Source organism: Manihot esculenta, chromosome 9 (genome assembly GCF_001659605.2).
Source record: "Manihot esculenta cultivar AM560-2 chromosome 9, M.esculenta_v8, whole genome shotgun sequence".
Lineage (NCBI taxonomy): Eukaryota > Viridiplantae > Streptophyta > Magnoliopsida > Malpighiales > Euphorbiaceae > Manihot > Manihot esculenta.
This window is the reverse complement of record NC_035169.2, coordinates 9,565,419-9,588,039: the sequence shown is the minus strand read 5'-3', so window position 1 is coordinate 9,588,039 and position 22,621 is coordinate 9,565,419. Positions and strand designations below refer to the sequence as shown.

Genomic DNA, 22,621 nt, shown 5'->3' with positions numbered 1-22,621 from the left:
AAAAAATATTTTTTATTAGAAATAAAAGATACTTATTTTTTAAAAATTTGACCTTTACTAAATGATCTTCAATTTTAAAAAGAAAAAAAAATCATTTTCTATACTTATAAACCTTATTAACACTATTACTTATAAATTTATTAATAATTTTTATTTTTTAAACTATAATAAAAGAATAAAAAAATTATTTATCTAGAAAATATTTTTACAAAAAAATATTTTTTATAAATAAATTATTTTTTACGAATAAACGGAGTGTAAAAATAATTCTAAATTTAATAATTAATATTGAAATTAAAAATAATTTAATTTCTATTTTTTTGTAAAAAATAAATTGTATTTGCAAATATATTTTATATTTAAAATATTTTGGATGAAAAAATTTTCCAACAGAATAATTTATTTTCTATTTTTTATTTTAATTTAAAAAATTAAAGATATCAATAAAACTATAAATAATGGTATTAATAATATTTTTGAAGTGTAAGAAAATAATTTTCTTTGTTGAGAAGAAAAAGTCACTTTTTTTTAAAGATGGTTTAATATTTTTCTATTCAAAAAATATTTTTCATTGTTAAATTCTCTTAAAAGTTTCAAAACAAATAGAAAATATAAGTATTTTTACTCAATAAAAAGTTAATTTTATAATTTAAATTATAAAAAGGAATCCACCCATTGTAATAATTTTCCGTATATACCCATTTGCCAAAAAATTAAAAAGGCTCCACCCTCTATAATTCCAAGCAATGTTAGGACGAGGAATATTTAGTTTAAATTAAAAAAATTCATTAAATTGGATTAATTTAAAATTTAATTTAATTTTTTATTTATTTTAATTTTTAATTTTAAAAATTTTAATTATTTCAATTTGGTTTAATTTTAATTAAAAAATTAAATTAAAATAATTAGTGATAATAATATATTATTTTTAACAATATAAAAGATTATATTGTATTAAAATTAAAATATTTTAATTAAATTTTAAAATATTAAAAATAAATAATAAAAAATAAAAAATTTATTAAAAATTTAAATAATTATACTAAATTGAATTAAATTAATTTCATTCAATTCCACATTTAATTAAAATTAATTTGATTTAATTTTTATAAATAATAAAATTTCTATTCTCTATTTATTCGGGGCATTGCTCACCCCTTTGTGAATCCTGACCAAAGCTCCCCTGCAGCCCATCCGCCCTCTACCTTTATATAATAAGAAAAACTAAATCGAAACCCTGTGTTTACTCTCTCAATAACGAGTCTCTTTAGCCTCATCCCCATGATAAAAACCAAAACACTTCACAATCCTCTTCTCTTCTTCACTGCAAAACCAAAACTCTCCAATGCTTAGAGTTAACACTCCCAACTCTTATACTCCTCCTCTTCTCCCTCACTTTCGCCGCCAATGCCTCCGCCGTTCCTCAACAATTCAAAGAAGCTCCCCAGTTTTACAACTCCCCAGACTGCCCTCCGTGTGATCGACATGACCCTTATTCAGAATCAGACGGTGATGATCACACCATCATTGTTTTCTCTTTTTAGGTTTGCTCTGTGCGCCTACTCCCATCACTAAATTCTGATTTGTGATAGGATTGCATACCATTTTTAAAATATTCTATACACCATATATATCTTTTTTGGGTCATTAGAATATACACTATATTCATGTCCCTATTCTGATCCAGTTGGTTTCAAATGTTGTATCAAGACAACTCCTGCTAGCAGGCGTAAAATTCTTTACTATCAGTATCATAATGTTAAATTACTACTGATATTATCACTATTAAAGTGATTCCATGTCCAGTATTTATTCTGTCCTTGTTTTTCCTATTTTGGACTCGTTAATGTGTTCTTCTGGATGATTGACGGAATCTCTTACTTTTTTTTTTGTTGGTAGGACAAGGATGGATAACGTCTCAAATTTGAAAATGAGACACCGTGACTGATTGGCAGGTAGAAGCTGACTCGAGGAATTTCAGGTTTACCATACATGAGTTTTGCGAATGGGCATATGATGCTAATTTTATAGTGCATCAAAGTGGTGCTGAGTGCCGTTGCAATATTACTGCTTGTTTTTGTATTTTTTAAATCCTTTCCTCCCTGATTTTCATATTCCAATAGAAATACATATAGATGCCAGATAGTTTAACTTTACACCTCAACTTTCTTCACTAATGTGGCTGTGTTGTTTGTCTTTTTAAGTTTCTCATTCAGCTTTGCAATTCGCTTTGATCAAATTACTCGAATATGAATGAAGCTGCTGCCTTTTATATTCTATTTTCTTGTTTCTTTTTCCATTTCCCTTTTGTAAATCCGGCATGGCTATTTACTGCATTATTTACTGCATCATTTTTTCTATGGGTCGCTTGAGACAATAATGTGGTATGCTTTCTCTATGAAAATTGCTTTGTCCTTACCTGCCTCTTGGTGTAATTTTTTTCCCTGAACATTAGAATTGTTTCTTGGTATGCATTTTTTTCTAGTAACTTCCATATCAGAATCAATACTCGGTTTCCAAATATGATTGTCTCCAATTTTGTTAGGTAGAATTCTCCATTCCAATTGCTGGCGTGATTTAAGTTTCTCGTTCCAAAGAAATCGACTGTGCGTTTAGGGAGAGTCTGCCATTGTTGCTTAGTTGCCATTGCCAGTCTGATTGGAGGTCCTCTTCCAGTTGCTGGAGGTCGATTCTGGGTTACTGGAGCAACTCCTCCATTGCTGGTTTACCATATCAAACTAGTTCTAAAGAATAAACTCTGGCCAATTATGGGAAACTCATTCCGTTGCTGATTAGTTTGCTGCCGGCAACTGGATTGTGAAGCCCTTCCAATTGTTGCTGTGATTTCCAGCCTGGTTTAGAAGCTCTCGTTCCTTTGCTGCTGTCACTTACAGGTTAGTTTTCTTTCTAATCAGATTTCTCATTGAATTTTAGGATTTTGATTTTGATTTGGTGATCTATTCTTGCTCTTTTTCTTCTGATTATGACTTTATTTGTAGAATATGAAGAGTTTGAGAAAATTTAGAATAATTTATTGTTTTCTTTCCAGCCTGAACTTTTTAGGAGATTCAAAATTATTTACATGCAGATTTAGGAAAATCATGGAACTAGGATGATTGAATTGGATTAATTATACTCATTTTAACAACTACTATTTTTAATCATATTTTGTTTCAATATTTTAACAAATTAAATTACTTTTTAAATTATTTTAACTAAAATAAATACATAAACTATATATAAAAGTTTCTGTCTGCAGAATGCATTCTGCAGGTCTGCTGCCTTCTGCCTGTGGAATGTGCATTCTGCAGGCAGAAGGTTCAAAACATAACTGATAGATGCATGTAATATGAAAAATTTTGCAATTCCATTCCAAATATAAACACCAAAATTCAGAGATTAAACTTTATATTCATCTTCATAAAAGAATATGTTCCAAAATAATCTAATGTAACACCATTTGGCAAGAAAATATTGAACGACAAAATCATAATGATGAGATTCAACCTTTAATTTCCACAGCATTATAACAACAACTCAGTCACATAGTTGTTAGTTTCCCAACCTCAGAAGATAAATAGGAGAATCACATCATCAATATTTGGGAACTCTCATGTGTAGATAGGAATAAATTCTTCATTTTTTTAAGCTAAAAAAATATAAAACATTCTGGTTCGAGTGGTGGCTCAAATTGGCCAGAGGATCGTCTTACTCAAGTCTTCCAATGTGCAATTGGAATAGCCAAACCACGCTAGTCGTCATGAAGAAAATAGAAGAGGACGACAAAATTATGAGGTTGGAAAACACTTGCAAGAACTAATAAAGAATGTGCAAGAAGTTCAATCCAATTAAATTTCCATGTTCATGCCATTCATATCAGTGAGTATTCATATAATAGGACAAAGACATAATGATTAAATAATAATTTATCGTTATGATTTTGAGCAAGTGGCTATGGTTGAAATTAAAATCATTTAGGTTAAAAGACATAATGCTAATATCTAAAATAGTAAACTAAATATCTACCGTAGGCCAAGCAACTAGGAAAAAATGTAAAGAATGAGAGTTGTTGAAATATATTGAAAGTTCAATCGGCCAAAATAACCATGAGCAGCTACAATATTATAAGTTTTTTTTTTCCTCTTTAACTGAATCTATAACTTTCATTAGCAGATTTATTGGAGTTGTCATATACACCAATTACGCCTAATATGTGAAATGGGTGCATAAGGATGTTGTGCTCAGCCTAGAATACAATTATAAAGTTGAAAATATTAAAGGTTCCTAGGGGCATGCTATTAGAAAAGCTTCCCTAACCAATTGGATAGATCAAGAAAACCATAATAGCAGTTGCAACATGAGCTGAATATGCAACAAAAATCCAAGGACACATACTTAGTCGAAAATTAAGTTCCCACTCACGACCCATGTAACAAGCTACACTAAGTTAAAAGTGTTGAACAATTAGTTCATAAGCATTGTCTTTGTATAACCATTCATCAATAGACCCAAATTGAGTTAAAATGCCAACCTATAGCTGCAGAAGTAGGAATAATAATACTAGAAATAATATTATTTGCATAAAGTAGAGATCTAAAAACAGGTTCAAAAATACCATTAATATTTATTGGGGGAGCAGTGATGAAAGCAATAATAAATATAGAAGTGTGCAGTCTATAAAGTAGGGATTACCAAACCATACAATGTAAAGACATTTTCAGTGTTGGTTATCCAGTTACAGAAATGTAATATGTAGCAACTTGATGTGGGAAAGATTCCCACATCGGCAAATTACCAATTAAGTTGGTAATAATAAATGTTAGCTTAAAAACTACTAAATAATTTTGGGTTAATCATTTTGGACCAAGTGAAAAATGTGTACAAAAGTTATTTGGATTAGTTTGGGTCAGGTTGTTATAATTGGTATCAGAGCGGAGTTAGTGGGCTTGCGAGAAAATGGCTCAAGTGCAAAATGGGTCTAAAAATTATTCGAATCAGTTTGGATCGAGTTGTTACAAAAAAACGATTACAGTTGGGATAAAATCTTGGTTTATTTAATCATTAGGAACTCCAAACATACAAATTCTCTATAAATCGAAATAGATAATTGAGGGCTTATTATTCATCAGTATAATATGACTTATTTAGCCATATCAACCAATACCAACATTCATGGAGATCTCATTATGATCTTATCTATCTAAATTCATCAGAATTTTTTTGAATATAGAATTTCATGTGATTTTGATATGATAATTACAACGGGTTGTGTGGGACTTGAACTTAGAACTAGTCGGATAGAATAGAAAATTTTGTAAATAGGTAAAATAATTCCTCTTCAAATGGTGCTTGCATTTTTTGCTCTACATGCCTTTTCCTATGTATACATCTAAAACTCATTTCCTTTCTAGACGAAATCATTAAGGAAGTTGAATACTCAAATACTCAATTTTTATGATCATTTCATAATAGAAATAAATGAATTTTTTTATTATCCATTCATCATTTACGAATCATTTTGATTTACTTGTTTTTATGGCCAATTATTTATAATTGGTCAAATCATTCATAGATATATTATCCAAATACCAAACATTTTTAAGATTGATGGGTCTAGTGTGAGATTTTCTTGTTTTGTTGCCATGTTAATATTTAAGCAACCGTTTTGCCCAAAAAGTTAATGGGAAAGAAAGCAACTTGAAGAAAAATTCACATTGATAAAATAACTAATGTGACATTGCCATTGGGAATTTACGCTTGGGTGTCTGCTATTTCGTCAAGCGCAAACTTTTAACTAATGAAATTAGTTACAAAATCATAAGGTATTAGAATACTGATCCCACTTTGTATTGACTAATATTTTAGTGACGAATAAGATAGGGACCGTTGAAACTTTAATTTTTATTGATGGAAGTTTTAGCGAGTTTTTTGTGAATAGTAATAAAAAACTGAAAATTAGAATCAATAAATTTTCTGGATTCTTAATTTAACTTTCCTAAACATAATTGGAAAAATGAAAAGAAAAAAAGGCAATTAGATTTAACTTCCCAGTAAAATAGTTGATAAATTTTATGCCCATCAAACAAATTAACTTCTTTGAGGTTGCAAAGAGAGATTTTCTCCTATTATCATGCATGTGAAGGAATGCACTACTCATCTACTGATATTCATTGCTATGCTTTCCACAAATGAAGAAGGAAAAGAAGAAGATTTGGCATTGTTTGATCACAACAAGAAGATCCAATGAAGTTCAGCTCACTCATTGCATCCCAGCTTTTCATCTTCATCCTTCTGGTGATCTCTACTGCTCTGAACTAATATTGACTCCTGTTTGTGTATGTGTATATATATATATTTACTAATTAAGCTTTTCTGTTATTTTTTCTTTGTTCGTTTTCAATTTCTTGCATGCAGGCAATTAGCGCGTTGCTTCTTCCATGTATAGTGATCCCAAGTTGGTACAAGATCGTTCAGCACATGAAAGAAAAAGTTGATTTGAACGCTAACATATTACGCTCTGGATTGCTATTTCAAATAGAAAATACAGCTAAACTGTTGCAGCCAATAAACTCGTCTGCAGCAAATTTAGCAAGAATTTTGAGTTCATCTCTCAATGGAAGTGATCTCTCGCAGTTTGACCTCCAAAATAAGGTTCAGTATCTTGTATCTATTTTCTTTCACCAAGGATTCATGACCTAATTCCAACAAGAAAAATTGTTTTAAAATTTTTCAATTTTTCCATTGCATGCAGGTTACTCCAATATTATTTCAAACAATTTCAATAATTCCTCACATATCGCAGATTTCATATATTGGATTGGAAGGAAACATTTTTGCGTACTATGTCGAAGGTAACCAGACATTTGCAATGTACTCTAACTCTACAGCTTCTTCCAATTCAAGTTTCACAAACGAGCCAGTCAAATACACTTGCTATAAGCAACCTGTAGACACAGACACAGGAAGGCTATATGGAGATGCCTCTGAATCCTGGTTTAACATTTTGGCTAATGCAAGCTGGATTCAAGAAGCTTTAGCAAGTTCTAATGGATATGCCTCGTTAGGAAATGGTTGGAACACTGCCCATGATCTTCTCTTGCTTAATTCAGTTACTATACATGGACAAGGTGTTATCTCCTTAGGGTTTCCAGTAAAAGCACTCATCAGTTTCTTCATGGATATTGATCTTTATGGCGGAAGCCTGTACTTGGCTGCACAAAATGGGGAAGTGCTTGCAAATGGGTTGCCAAACACTCAAATTGTGGTAATTGGAAAATCAGTTTCCTTCAATTTATTTAAGCCTAATGGAGATCAAATTATTGTTGGAGATGTTTCTTGCGTGCCCAACAATGGGGTGCTAAGACCTTCAATTTTGAATATCGGGGAGATGAAGTATAGAATTTTCTGTTCTCGGCTTCAAATTGTGGGAGTGCAATCGGTATGATTCATTTCTTCAAAAGATAACCAGTTTTTTTCTACATTGGATATGTAGGAAATTTAAAAGACAAACTATAAATGGTTGATTATAACATTAAATTAACTACAGGAAATTTACTATTATTTAATTAATATTTTTGTTAGTTTTAAACCATTAAGTGTTATGCTATTTAGTCCCTATATATGGAAAAAAATTATTAGTTGGTCCCTTAGTTTTGGAAAAGTGTTTACTAATTAGTCCTTACTTAATGAGAGCATTTTAGAATTTTCTAAAATATTTAAAGGTTAAATTTAACAGAGAAACTAATTAGTAGATTTTTTATAAGATGTTTTAATGTATTTTTTAAAATTGAGAAACTACCTATTAAGTTTACATATATTACACAGAGTAAATAACAATTTTTTCATTAACTATTTGTTTTGATGTGTAACTTAATCACTCCTATAAGCTTCTATTAAAATGAATTTAACTGTAATTATGCAATACTCTCTCTAAATGTAACATGATACTGGATATTAATTACCAAAGTATAATTCTTCTGATACTCTCTAACATTTAACTTGTTGGCATGTGAATTTTTTTTTGTTCTTTAGATGGCATAAAAGATTTAATTTCTTTCTCATGAAAGCATAATAATCAAAGCGGGCAACAAACATTAAAGAAATTTAAATGCATTGTATATGCATGGAAAGAGTTATTATTACCATTGTTACAAGCATATGCCTAACACTATAGTATTTGGATTTCAGGTATATGCATTGGCTTTCCCATATAATGGATTTGCAAGTAACGTTCATAGGATCACCAAAATTGCTCTCATTCTATTGATGGTAATGATAGCTGCAGTCTTCATCTCTATACTTAGTTTTGTATTGTTGATGGTTAGGGCTGCAACCAGAGAGATATACTTGTGTTCAGCATTGATAAAACAAATGGAAGCAACTCAACAAGCAGAGAGAAAGAGCATGAACAAGAGTCTAGCCTTTGCTAGAGCTAGCCATGATATTCGTGCTGCCCTAGCAGGTATTACTGGATTGATAGAGATAAGCTGTGAAGAAGCTTGTCCAGGTTCTGAATTAGAAACAAATTTACATCAAATGGACGGTTGTGCAAAGGACCTAGTAGGTAAGTTCACTGAAAGCACCATTATATATTGATGGATTCTTTTAGAAATCTCCTTGATATAGTATTAAACATTACATGTTCAGGTTTATTGAATTCTATTCTCGATACGAGCAAGATGGAAGCTGGAAAGATGCAGGTTGATTCAGAAGAATTTGATTTAGCCCACCTTCTTGAAGATGTAGTAGATTTGTTTCATCCTGTGGGTATGAGAAAAGGTGTAGATGTTGTGCTAGATCCCTGTGATGGATCTATTCTTAAATTTTCCCAAGTAAAAGGAGATAGGGGAAAGTTGAGACAAGTCCTTTGCAATTTACTCAGCAATGCTGTTAAGTTTACTTCTGAAGGGCATGTATTAGTTCGAGCATGGGCCCGAAAGCCTGGTATAGAAAACAATATAATTGCTTCCAATCGGAATGGTTTCTGGAAACACCTTTCTTGCAGGTTTACTGAAAACAAAGAAGATAATGAGGTGGAAGCCATGAATTCAGTGAAGCAAAATCCAAATTGTATGGAGTTTGTGCTTGAGGTGGATGACACAGGTAAAGGAATTCCTAAGGAGAAACAAAGATCGGTCTTTGAAAATTTTGTTCAAGTTAAAGAAACAACACTTGGGCAAGGAGGCACTGGCCTAGGACTTGGAATAGTTCAGTCTTTGGTACGTTATATTGCAGGGCCTAAGCAAAATTTTGAATCAATTTTGTGCTTAGTCTTTTTTATCCAATTTGGATACATATTGATATCTAACATCTAAATCTGTCTTAGGTACGTTTGATGGGTGGAGATATAAAAATTGTGGATAAAGAGAACAGAGAGAAGGGAACTTGCTTCAGGTTCAACACTTTCCTTATTGCATCAGCTGGGAGTCCTTCAACCAGTAATACAATGTGTGATATTGAGACTGGATTTTGTAACGCACATCAGTATTATTCAGTTTCTACTCCTAAACTTAAAATCTGTGGCTTCAGTCCTCGACTGTCGAAACTTAGTTCTAGTCCCAAGACTGAAGGATCCCATGTTGTTCTCATGATTCAAACTGCTGAGAGGCGAAGAATTGTACACAAGTTTATGGAGAGCTTGGGAATAGAAGCATCGGTTGTGAGAAAATGGGAATGCCTTCATTCTACATTAACAAAGATAAAATCTGAGCAGAATGTTTCACCTTACAAATCTTCAGAAAGATCAGATTTTGGTTCCAGGAGTGAAATTTCTAGTAGCAAATCAAAAGATGTTCCTTTAAGTGCCTTGGATGGTATAGAAGAAAGACTACCTTCTCAAAGAGGTGGAGGCAATTTTAGACATTCTCGAAGCTTTATATTGCTCGTTATTGATACTAGTGCTGGACCATTTCAAGAACTCTATGGAGCTGTAACTGAATTTAGAAGAGGCCTTCGAAGATCTTATTGCAAAGTTGTCTGGTTAGATAAACCAACCTCCCGTAGCATCAACCCTGGAAGCCTTGAAGAGGACATGATCCATCCAGACGATGACATTTTGCTGAAACCTTTTCATGGGTCTCGCTTGTATCAGGTAATTAAACTTTTACCAGAATTTGGGAGTACCTTGCACCATAGAGTTCCATCGGCCAAAACCAAGAGAGAATTTACATATCATGGTGGAAAATTTGTTAGAGATCCCGGAACTTCATTAGCAATGCATTCTCGTAGCCGAAAAAGATCATCAACTTTGCAATATTATGGACACTCGCTTCCGCTTGGAGAAGGCAGCTCAAGGAGGGGAAAACACAGGAAACAAAGACATTATCTAGCCAGAAGATATTCAGTTGGATCTTCAGAGATGGAAGTAGAACAAGAAGAAGAGAAAGTAGAAGAATTTCATGGTAACCAAAGCAATGATAAACCCTTGAGTGGGTTGAGATTCATGGTTGCTGAAGATAATTCATTTTTACGTAATGTGGCCATGGTTAATCTATCGAGACTCGGTGCATCTGTTGAGCTTTGTCAAAATGGAGAGGAAGCTGTACAACTAGTCCTTCTTGGTTTACAAGAACAAAGGAAACATGAAGCTTACTCCACTTCTCCTTATCCTCCATATGATTATATACTAATGGACTGTGAGGTAAACACTATAATTTTCTTCTCTTTGAAGCTACAGCTATTACCACACATACAATCAAAGTGAATCGAGTGCTTATAATTTGAATTGCATACCAATATTCCTCCAGATGCCAGTGATGAATGGTTATGAAGCAACAAGACAAATAAGGGAGGAAGAGAGGTCTTACAACATTCACATACCCATTGTAGCATTAACAGCGCATACTTCAGGTGAAGAATGGGAGAAGATGAGGAACGCAGGAATGGATTACCATCTGTGCAAACCACTAAGTAGGGAAAGTTTGCTGGAAGCCATTAGACACATTCATGATGGGCCGGCGCCAAAAAACTGTATGTGGCCTGGCACCACTTGGGCTTACCTACGCAACTAGGGATTGCCCCAATATTGCAAATAGAAACTCTTTTTTTTATCTTTACAAAAAGTAAAATGCATTAAAACCCAATTACAACATTATAGAAGTAAGAGAGCGTGTATCTGAATTTATAAACAAGTCAAAGTTATTAATTCTAAAATAAAATGACAGTTTATTATTTACATTTTTTTAAACTTATAATTTCAGTTTATTAGTAAGAAATAATAAATTAAGGGACTAGATTTTTTTATTATGGTTTTTATAAGGGATCAGAAATAAAGGTGTATTAATTTTTCCCTTTTACGCAGCAATACTTGAGCAACATCTTTCAATTAATATACTTTTTTTTTTTTCATTTCAGGGGTATCTAGTTGACTTGGTAGGGAAGCCAGGTTGTTTATGTGAGCCTGATTCACTGCTCAATGGCTCTTCTTCCATCACAATTTCTTCACCATTGCACTTTCCCCGAATGAAATCAAATAAACCTACTGTTGATTTCAGGTCTTTTGCCAAACAGTACTTTTCAGATAGCCAATCACGTAATCTTGTCTTCGATGATGCTTTGGCAGGTAATGCTAAAAACCACTTTTATATAAGTATGCACGTTCCTGTTGCTATGACTTGTCTCAGGAGAGTGGATATTGTCATTTTACATTTTGAATGCAGTCTCTCAAGTCTCTCTCTCTAATGAGCTGCTTATCTTGCAGTGTTGACCATGTCATTCATATTAGCAATTGCCTATATTATATGTCTTTATGGCAAATTGAATTTATTGCATGAAATGGTTACTTTTATTCGAATTCTGTGCTTGGAGTCTGATAAATGATCATTTTTTATGAGAATGTCTACTTATTTATAACATCCCACATTTTTCCCTCAATTTTGAAATCATTAGCCATTCTTTGCTTTTTTGGTTATCCCAAAGTATTTCGTTATTTTGGAAATCATTACTAAACAAAGAGATAGTAGAAGATGTCAAGCTAGCATTCTCTTTTTTTTTTAAATGAATACATATAATTTCGAAGTTACCCTATTAAATGTAAATTTATGTATATTAACGCCTCCCCTAAGCTTGTATTAGAATTTATTGTGGAGTACAATTTACCTGCTGCTTGCTGGTATATGTTTGTGTGCGCTTTTATGTTGTTTCATATAACCCTCTATTTCATGGAGGTACTGATATTTTAGCTGATTGAACATAATTCTTGTTGATTTCATATTAACTGAAATTGGGATGATTATCTCGTTCATGAATGTGTGATATTGATTTATTCTTTGTAGTCGTGGTGAAGGGCAATTGTGTTATCTTGCACTTGTCATGTAATCATGACAGATGATACTTGGTATATGTTATTTATTTGTGTGTTATACTTGGAATGATTATGCACTGTTCTCTGTTCTTTGATCCTTTGGATCTGGAGCTTCTCTATGTTATCCGGTGTGATTTTTTTTTTTAACTCATTTACAATGTTAAAGACTTGATGAAAATGCAATAACTTTTCTAGATTTCTGCCTCCATCTGTAATACAAAAGCTAATTATTGAAATCCTTTGGAAAAAGGTGAAATCTGCTTATTTTTGTGGTTTACATTGCTAATGAAAAATTTAGATACATTGGCTGATACTTTCCTTTAGACAAGTGAAATCTGCTTATTTTGAAGTTCATACCCCTCTGTAAAATTGAGATGAAAAGTTGTGGGTGCGGCTGCTACTAATAATGAGACATCAACTGATGCATAAATGTTTTGCTCAAGTAGACAAAAAATTCCAAGCTGAGTTGCAGCTTAATTATCTTTTGCCCTTTATTAATGTTTGATTCCTTGTTGATGTGGCTGTCTTGTTTATTAGACCTGTATTTTGATATCAATCATGTTTATAATGTTCTTTATGTGCTGTTGACTATTGTTACGGCAGCTACCGTTCTTGATGAAGAAGCTCCTAAATTCTCTATGTATCCTAAGCAAAATGAGAGAACAAATGCAGATAAAAATAACCTTTTGCAAATCCCAACCAATGGTAGTGAAATTACTCAGTTACCTCTACAAGTGAAAGTTGATCGAACAATTGCCCAAGATGGAAGTGTTCAAATTTTTGGACCATATAATCCTTCCCAGAATGTTAAACAGTCAACAAACGGGGTGAAAGATGCCATCCATTTAAAGCACATCCCAACTATGGGGCATAAAGATGTTCAACCAGTTCTTGCATTGGCTAACACAGAGTGGATACTAGTAAAATTTCAAGGTTTTCTGAAGGTGGTCAACTGGTTTCTAATAAAACTAGTAATGAGCTTTCACTTAATGTGGAAGATTTGGACATTCCATGGAGTGATCTTGTTCTGAAGGAGAGAATTGGAGCAGGTATTTTCACTCATATCTGTGCCACATTTTGGAGGGAAAACACAACATTAATAGCTCAGACGGATTATTTTCTATCTTTCTATAATGCATTGGAGGTTGTTCTACTGTACTGAAGGATGCATTGTCTATTGTCAGGTTCATTTGGAACTGTTTACCGTGCGGATTGGCATGGCTCGGTAAGCTTTATAATTGTGCATATTTCTGTTACCATATCAATGGTGCAGAATTTAAAGCATTCTAATTTCTTATTCTGGAATTCTGAACTGTGCAATTATAATAATTTTTGTGATCATTTGTGTGAATGTGGAATTGTGACTTATTTAACCAGTAATTTACTTGATAATTTAATGGCTTTCTGAAGTTATATGGATGTATAAGCTTTTGTAGCTTTGGCTGAGAAACTTAATTGGAGTGGTTTTAGTTTTGGTTAGATCCATGTCCAAATGAATATTAATACCTTAATGACGCCGAGCAGAAAGTAACACGTGTATGGTTATCCTGCATTTTACTTCACAATATCCACTATAGTATGTGATATTTAATTAATGCTACTTGTTCAGACAATAATGTAGACCCTACTCTAATTGTTCACTCCGAAACTGATGTAGCTTTGATATCTAATTAATCATTAACTTATTAAATTGTTATTTTTGCAAGGAGGTGCCTTTTTTCCCAATTTTTGTACTTTGTGGCAGCAAAGTTTCTCTGTGTATCCTCACCAATGTATGGAGGTGTGGGTAAAAATATGCTTGTGCATGCATATGTCTGTATTTGGATTTTTGTTTTCCACTGTTTTCCCTTAAATCAGTTCTTTTGAAGTCTGTTTTGAATTTATTTTTGGTGTTTTGTTGACTGGAACTTTAGAATTCAACCATATCTGTGTTTAAAAAGTAGATTTGGTGTTAATATCTTTTCTCCTCCTGTTTCTTCTGTCTCCTTACATATATGTTGTATGTTTCTAAAAGTATTTTCATCATTTATAGGAAGTTGCTGTGAAAATTCTTGTAGAGCAAGATTTTGATACTGAACGCATCAAGGAATTTTTAAGGGAGGTATGTGCTGGCCAGAGTTTTGAGATTGCTCTTCTTGGTTTTAATTTGATTTGATTTGTTTAGTTTCTTGTCCTCTATTTGTTAGGTTGCAATAATGAAACGCTTACGACATCCAAACATAGTTCTTTTCATGGGTGCGGTTACTCAGCCACCAAACTTATCCATAGTGACAGAATATTTATCAAGGTCCTTCATTGTCTGCTTGGAAATACCCCTGCTTTCTCTATTTCTTTTATAATGTGAAATGTGTTGGAAGTATTTGCTTATTATTTTTGAAATACTTCTGTCTAATTTGGGGATTAAGGCTTAATTTATTGTGTCTATTCATATGTGCCTATGTTTATTTCTTTAAGAAGTTAAAAGAAACTGAATTCTTGGGTTTTCACTGTAGAGGTAGCTTGTATAGACTTTTGCATAAGTCTGGTGTAAGAGAGGTATTGGATGAAGGGCGCCGGTTAAGTATGGCCTATGAAGTGGTATGCATATGGAAATTTCTTTTTTCTTTTAAGGGAAAAAAAATTTCCCTTTTCCTTTTGTTTTCAGCTTGCTATTGGCTAAAATCATGATTTATATCAGGCTAATTGAGGTGCTATTGCTTTTCTCAGGCAAAGGGTATGAGTTATCTTCACAAACGCAATCCTCCAATTGTTCATAGAGAACTAAAGTCTCCAAATCTATTGGTTGACAAAAAATATACAGTGAAGGTAGGACTAATAACTCCTTATATTTGAGCAAACAGGTTACTAATTTCCAGTTTATTGATGAGTAGGAATGAGTTTTCATGATTCCCTCCTACAGTCATCAATTTCATTTGTTGGACATGAAGCCTTGCTAAGTTGAAACTATTCATTTGAGAGAAATCTGAATTTAATAACGTCTGGTGTACACTGCTGATGTTCTCACCTTATGTATTTTACTTGATTCTTGGTGGCTTTGCCCAATTATAGCCGTCATGTTCAGTTTAATTGGCTGCCTTGTGTATGTGGTACATTATATTGGCCATACCCTATGTAAGCTTGACTGTTCCTGATTGAATCTGTTTAGTGGGGTTGGAGAGTGGATATTAGCCTTGTTTGGCATCAAGTTTCAGACTAAAAAAAAGAACTTCTCAGAAAGTACCATTTTAGATGCTATTGAAAAAACTGTATGAGAAAAACTGTGTGGATATTTTACAATATGTTTGGAAGGAAGTTTTTGTAGGAAAGGTAATGAGTTCTTAAATTAATATGTCTGTTTGGGAGAAAAGTTTTGAGGGAGATAAGAGTTTTTGGAGGCTTCAAAAGTTTTAAGCCGAACTTTTCAACCGACCAAATTAGGGAGTTGAGGAGGCTTTGATACTTTATCCACTATTACAGTATCTTTAAAAGATTCCTATATGCTCCATTCAAACATTGTGTTAGTGTTCTCACAGCTAAATCATATCAATTTATTTTTTTTCAATTTTTAATATGCTATATCTAATATATTTAACAAAGTATTTATTTCAACTGCAGCTGTAACAATAATGGCAAATGGATCCATTGTTATTGTAACACCAGTGTACATCTGTTGACCAATTCTATTTGGAGAAAATATATTTTTAGCATCTCATTTGGAACAATATAACTGTGAAAGCTTGTGTTTGTGGCTAATATGTTAACAGGGTATATTATCCGTTGATCTGCTTTACCCATTATTGAATCTAGTTTAGTTAGCTGAACCTATTTCAAGTATCCAGACCCCTCTAAAACCATTAAATTTTCTAAGTTATAGTTGGTAAATTTTTTTTAACCTAGTACTTCTATATAAGTATTTAAGTCAATTTTCATCTGATGTAATACTCCAAAAAGTTTATTCATAAATCATAATGCTACAAAAATATATTATTGTGTATTTAATAGTAATTTATGTATCAAGATTTTTCAAACGTCCAAGTAGTAACTTCCTGATGTACTAAATCCACACCTGTTCCAAACCTATTGTTGACGGCTTGATTGTAAGGGTTTTATTTTTATTGTAAATATTCTTAATTTAGGTTGATTATTTGTGTATAAATACTCAAATTGTGGAGATCAATTCAATTGAATAAAATTAAAAATTCATTCCAAAATTCTTCACCATTTAAGTAATATCTAAACTTTGTATAATCCAAGAGGATGCAGTTAAGCGCCCAAATATATTTCATCTGTTGTCTTCTGTAATCTGTATGTAGGGTTTCCAATCTCTCTCTTGTGCACGCAAATGTCGACTTCGCCACCTCCTCCCCTGGTCCCTTCACACAGTTGTCATTTTGTACTAATTGGTTTCCTTCCGTTCTCCTTTGCTCATGCTTTCTCCTTTATTTAGGTTTGTGATTTCGGGCTATCTCGTCTGAAAGCAAACACATTTCTTTCATCAAAGTCAGCAGCAGGGACTGTAAGTGCTGTTAAAATTAGCAACCTGACTGGGTCTTTATTTTGTGGTGGCAACACTATTTATTGGAATATAAGCTTAATAATATCTCTTCCAGCCTGAGTGGATGGCACCAGAAGTTCTCCGCGATGGACCGTCAAATGAAAAGTCGGACGTGTTCAGTTTTGGTGTGATATTGTGGGAGCTTGCAACACTGCAACAACCATGGAACAATTTAAATCCTGCACAGGTTTGTTTTCTGAAGTTTGTATTATTGAACTTGAAGTATGAAACACAAATAGGTGTTTTCTTCCCCTCCAATTTAGCTTATGCAAAAGGGTGGGAGAAATTATTTTAAAAAAATTTATTTTATGAAATTGTTGTAAAAGAGTGGAGCTGTACTGGTTGAGACAATGAAAAGCTGTTTCCATTTGAAATGACTCCAATTTGCAGGACTCCCTATGCTAAAGCTTTCTTGAGAAGAATTTGGTATAAAGCACTATTGTTTGATCACACCTAAATATCCTATTAAGAAATTGGGGGTCCATTATCGTTATTCTTATTCAAAATTTTAAGTAATGATGAATAAACTTATAAATGCTTTCATGGTACCCTAATTACTTATGTTTGTTACGCATAATTATATGAAGGCGTATTGGATAAAGAAGGAAAAATCTTTGCACTTTTTCATGATTATAGCTTCACCTTTTAATTTTGTACAACAAAGCTCATTCTTTCAATTTTTTTCACTATAACAGCTAATCTGTAAAATCAAGTTTGTTGTCGAAAATATGTCGAAAATTATTGGATAAAGAAGGCAAAATCTTTGCACTTTTTCATGATTATAGATAATTTTTTATAATTTTTAATTTTCAATTTGTTGTCGAAAATTAAAAGGCGATGCTATAATCGTGAAAAACCACAAAGGCTTGGCCTTTTGTGTCCAAGTGTGAAATAAATTATAATCCTATATGGCGTAATCAAAGTAAGTATATCTTTTAATGAAGTTACCCCTTGCATAAACTTGTAATATCCTATGTAGCATAATATAGAGAAACATGCTTGTATATATATATATGTGGATAGATAGATTGTTTAATAGATAGATAGATAGATAGATGTTTTTATCTATTTAATTCAGTTTGATTTGTAAAAATAAAAAAGAACCTATTTCATGAAACATTGTCGTTGTTGAAGTTTAATTTAGGGTTATTAGAGGTTCTTTCCCTCTCTAATTCATGTCTGCCCTTCTCCATTCTCTGCCTCACTCTACATTCCAGCCTTTTTTTAAGGAAAAAATACTACTTAATTCCTATGGTATAAGAAAACTTACCGTTAATCCATCAATATTGAAAAATACATTAAAACGTTCCTGACATTTTAAAAAATCTATTAATTAATCCCTTTATTAATTTGTCCGTTAAATATTTTACTATTTAGTCCCAATGGTTTTGAAAAACTTATTAGTTGGTCTCTCAAATTTTTAAAAAGTTTATTAATTAGTCTTTCTATATTAGGGGCATTTTAGATTTTTTTGTAATATTTAATAGTTAAAACTAACGAAGGGACTAACTAGTATATTTTTTTAAAATGTTAGAAACGTTTTAATGCATTTTTCAAAATCGATGGAATAACTAGTGAGTTTCTCCATACTATAGAGACCAAGTAGTAATTCTCTCTTTTCTTTGTTCCTTCAAGTTTCATCTTCCTCTTCCTTCTCTTCCCCTCTTACTTCCTCACCAACCAAACATACACTGACCAGATCAATGAGACTTTATTCTCTCACCTTTTCCTTCATTTTCGCTCTCTCTTTTTCATCAAGCAAAGGCAATTAAATCTCTCTCAGAGCCGTAGCAACCACATCCTGGGCCTGAATTTCAAGACAAGTTCTACGAGGAACTCAAGAAGGTATTGAAGCCCATGGAGGCAAACAAAGGTGGGGGTAGACATATGAAGCAAGACAGATTAGATGCCAGAACAATGTCTCGAGTGCTGCCTCTTCACTCTTCATCCTTCCTCAGTCGGCCCTCATCTCATAGTCATGCTGTTAGCAATGAGCATCAATTCTTTTCTTTGGCCCTTCTTACAAAGCAATCTGATTTTTTTTCTTTGTAATTTTTTGTTCTGTTGAAACTTGTTTTGTTGATGAGATAATAGATTGTTTGCTATTGAAGTTTTTTATTTCAAATTTTCATTGATTGCCAGAATGGGATTTTTATATAAATTGGGCAAAGACTTTGGGTTCTGTGGAGATTAATTTATGTGCATTGTTCTACTCTTGCATCAAAACCGAATTACTGCAGTTTGGTTTAGAATTTAGGAAGGTTCAGTCTATTTGGGTTGATTGAATCTGTTCAATTTGAACAGAACTGATTGATTGCTCATCTACACTGGTTGGAAAATGGATGCTATATATATATATTATGGCTGACATTATATATGTTGGCACTTTAAATGAGAATTTTCTTGTCTTTTGAAATACCCTTCTCTTTATATTTATTATAATTTATCAATTCATACCTGCTTACTTGTTTGCAATTTTAGGTTGTAGCCGCTGTTGGATTTAAAGGCAAGAGACTTGATATTCCACGGGATTTAAATCCTCAAGTTGCCATCATAATTGAGGCTTGCTGGGCAAAGTTTGTTCAAGTTTTTAACTCTATAACAACTGATTACAGGATTTGCCTCATGACATTTTTGTCAATGCAAGTGTCTTTGCTGCAGTGAGACTTGGAAGCGGCCTTCCTTTACCAATATCATGGAATCTTTAAGGCTGTTGATCAAACCTCCAACTGGTCATGCAGAAATGCCATTACTTATGGAAGAGTGGTATTTTTTGATACTCTCAGGCGCACCTTTCTAACTTCAACTTTTTCTTTAACATAGTTGCTGCTGCCAAAAGTAAATCTATTCTAATGTAGATACCATCAAATTGTTGGAAAGATGAATAGCAGTTTAAAATTTCTGTTAGTGCTCATTCTTAATTTGGTTGTTTGAATTATCCTAAAAATCTGTCAGAAGAGAAGGCCTGGAACGCTGTGTAGGATATATACTTAAAAAAAATAAATAAATTTACTATCTAGTTCTTTTTTTAAAACTAAAAATGCATTAATTATGTATTAAATTGTCTAGTCCTGTTCACTGAATAATTGCATTTTAAAATATATGTAAAATTAATAATTATTATGTAATATATATAATAAATATTGTTATTTTTATCCTTCAAAAGAAATGTAATTATGTTTATAATATCTATATTTATTTGGAAATAAGTCTAAAATTAAGTCTATATAATTTTACTGAAGATCCAAATAAGATCAATTTAAAATTTTGAGTTAATTATGTCTCTATTTTTTATTTTAAATAAGTTTTAATATAATATAATATTATTTTTTAATAATAAAATGTTATTTTAATTAACATTAAAATTTAAAAAATATATATAAATATGATAAATAATTTTTACAATTATAAAAATGAAGCTTTATCAAATAAAAGATATTTATTATTAAATAAATAATATTATACTAGATGATAATTTATGTGGCTCTTAATAATCGTATAGACTTAATTTTGTTTAAAAATTTAAGTTGAATTTATTTGGATTTATTCATTTAATTGGACTTACATTTATATTTATTTTATAAATATAAATAGTTTTTTTAAAATGAAAATTTTATAATAATAGATTCTAAAAGAATAATATGGTAAAAGTAAGAGATAAAGTCTCATAAGTTGAAAAAAAAATTCAAATTAAAATTACCAGATATTATTATTCGGAAGTTGATCAACTATTAACTCATTATGACTATACTTATATCAAATATATTTTAATTATAATATAAAATAAGTTAAAATAAATAAATATTTTATTAAAAAGATGGAAATAATTTTTAGATTCAGTAAATAATTTATTTAAATAATGAAGTGATATTTAGTAAAGTTCTAAAATTAAATGAGGGGATATGAAAAAATATTTTTATCAATTTAATTTTGAATATATAAGATTTAGAATTAAAAATTATAGTTGAATTTTTGAAACTATCATATTTAATATCTCAATCTCTCATTCTCTTAAATAGATAAAATTTTAAAATTAAATACTATTTTAAATAATAAATTAATAAAAATTAAATTGAATGGTTTCAATTTAAATTTAAAAAGTTTAAGAGAGAGGGCGAAAGAGAAAGACAATGGTAGCTAAAGAAGAGTCAGGCATTTGAGAAGAGAACGATATCGACACTCTTCATCTTCGGACGAAAAATGTTTGATTCAGTATATTTTATTTTATTTTATTTTATTTTATTTTAGAGTTGAATTAATTTGACTGAGTTATTTTTTTAAATTATATCTCTATATTTTTGTGAGTTTATATCTTGATATATAATTTTGTATCACTCTACTTCATAGATTTTAAAAAATATAATAAATTTTGCATTAATTAAAAATAATTTTAGTTAAAATTTTAAATTAATCACTATTTTTAAGAAGAAAAAAAATATCGGTGAAAGATTATATATTAAATGAAAATTTATTTATGATATGACAAATTAATGAATATAAAATATATGAACAAAGGTGGATCATAAATATAAAAGTAAATCCTCAAGAAACTACTAAATATTTTTTGATCTAAAATATTGTATTTATAACGGTATCATCGTATAGTTTTTCATACTGTTTTTTTTTAATATTTATATATATTAATAATTAATAATTTTTTTATAGAATTTCTAATATTAATTAATTAATATATTTAAAAATACTTGATAATAATTGTAATTATAATATCAAACAAATATTAAACGATGGCATTAAACTAATTTGTCACTAAAAAAAACAAACAAGAATTTCGGGCGTAGACGATGTATTTTGGCTTAGATTTGAGAGCATAGAGCGACGAGCGTAGGTGGATGTCACATGCTGATGTCATGGAAAAAGACAAAACAATTCTCTTTAAGGAAATAATTTCAGTTCTGCATTTTTTAGGTAAGTTGCATCACAGGCCATGGCAGTTAGGGTAATGCGTATTTAATTCCAATTTAAAATTTTACCAAAAGCGATTTAAATTACAATAATTTTATATTATTATCATTATTATTATCAAAATATTATTTTAGTTTAAAATTAATTGCTATTTCACAATATCTCATATCTTTAATTTTTTTAAAATATATAATTCGTAGGTCGTAGGACATATATTATTAAATTTATACAATACTGATATATCTATAATTGGAAATGAAAGTAATTTAATATATTTATAGTTAAAATTATTTACAATAAGTTATACACTACTATTTTCTTCACTAAATATTATAATTATTTTATAGTTTTTTAAGATATTTTATTATTATTATTATTATTATTATTATTATTATTATTATTATTATTATCAAATTACTTTAATATTTAAAACAATAATATATGCTATGATTATTTATTTTTTTACTCGTGATAGTTAGATAATGACTGAATTTGATTGGCTCTTTTTCACATGCAGTCATTTAGTGATTGGTTTGTTCAGGTATGCAATTCAGTTTATATTTCTACTTTACACATTATAAACTCACATATAATCATTTAGTAATTGGTTGGTTCGGGTATGCAATTCAATTTATATTTCTACTTTACACATGATGTTTATGATAATTTGAATTTTACGAGAGAATAAAAACGATGTGGTATGAAAGCAGAAAATGTGTTCACCTTGTATTGTGATTAAGCGTGTAAATTCTCTTCTTCAAAATTGGTTTGTTAATACTCCGGATTACATCCAATAAAAAAAGTCACATATTGAAAATTTTAAACTAAATGTTGATATTGCATTATATTTATATCTGGCTATA

At 30.9% G+C, this 22,621-nt stretch overlaps 1 protein-coding gene and 1 pseudogene across 1 annotated transcript; one reads left to right on the top strand and one right to left on the bottom strand.

The window, feature by feature from the left end:
• The first annotated feature begins 1,187 nt into the window (after window positions 1–1,187).
• On the top strand, window positions 1,188–19,754 carry LOC110607896 (histidine kinase CKI1-like). The gene is given in 21 exon segments (XM_043959595.1): window positions 1,188–1,544; window positions 1,900–1,955; window positions 2,546–2,894; window positions 6,195–6,294; window positions 6,415–6,651; window positions 6,752–7,438; window positions 8,188–8,563; window positions 8,647–9,218; window positions 9,326–10,639; window positions 10,746–10,968; window positions 11,363–11,560; window positions 12,905–13,204; window positions 13,207–13,350; window positions 13,486–13,526; window positions 14,334–14,402; window positions 14,488–14,588; window positions 14,794–14,878; window positions 15,008–15,106; window positions 16,728–16,796; window positions 16,891–17,022; window positions 19,317–19,754. Coding segments are annotated over 18 exon segments (4,881 nt in total). The 5' UTR covers window positions 1,188–1,544; window positions 1,900–1,955; window positions 2,546–2,894; window positions 6,195–6,243; the 3' UTR covers window positions 19,500–19,754.
• Window positions 3,877–5,644, bottom strand: LOC122724599 (annotated as a pseudogene).
• Window positions 19,755–22,621: the final 2,867 nt, after the last annotated feature.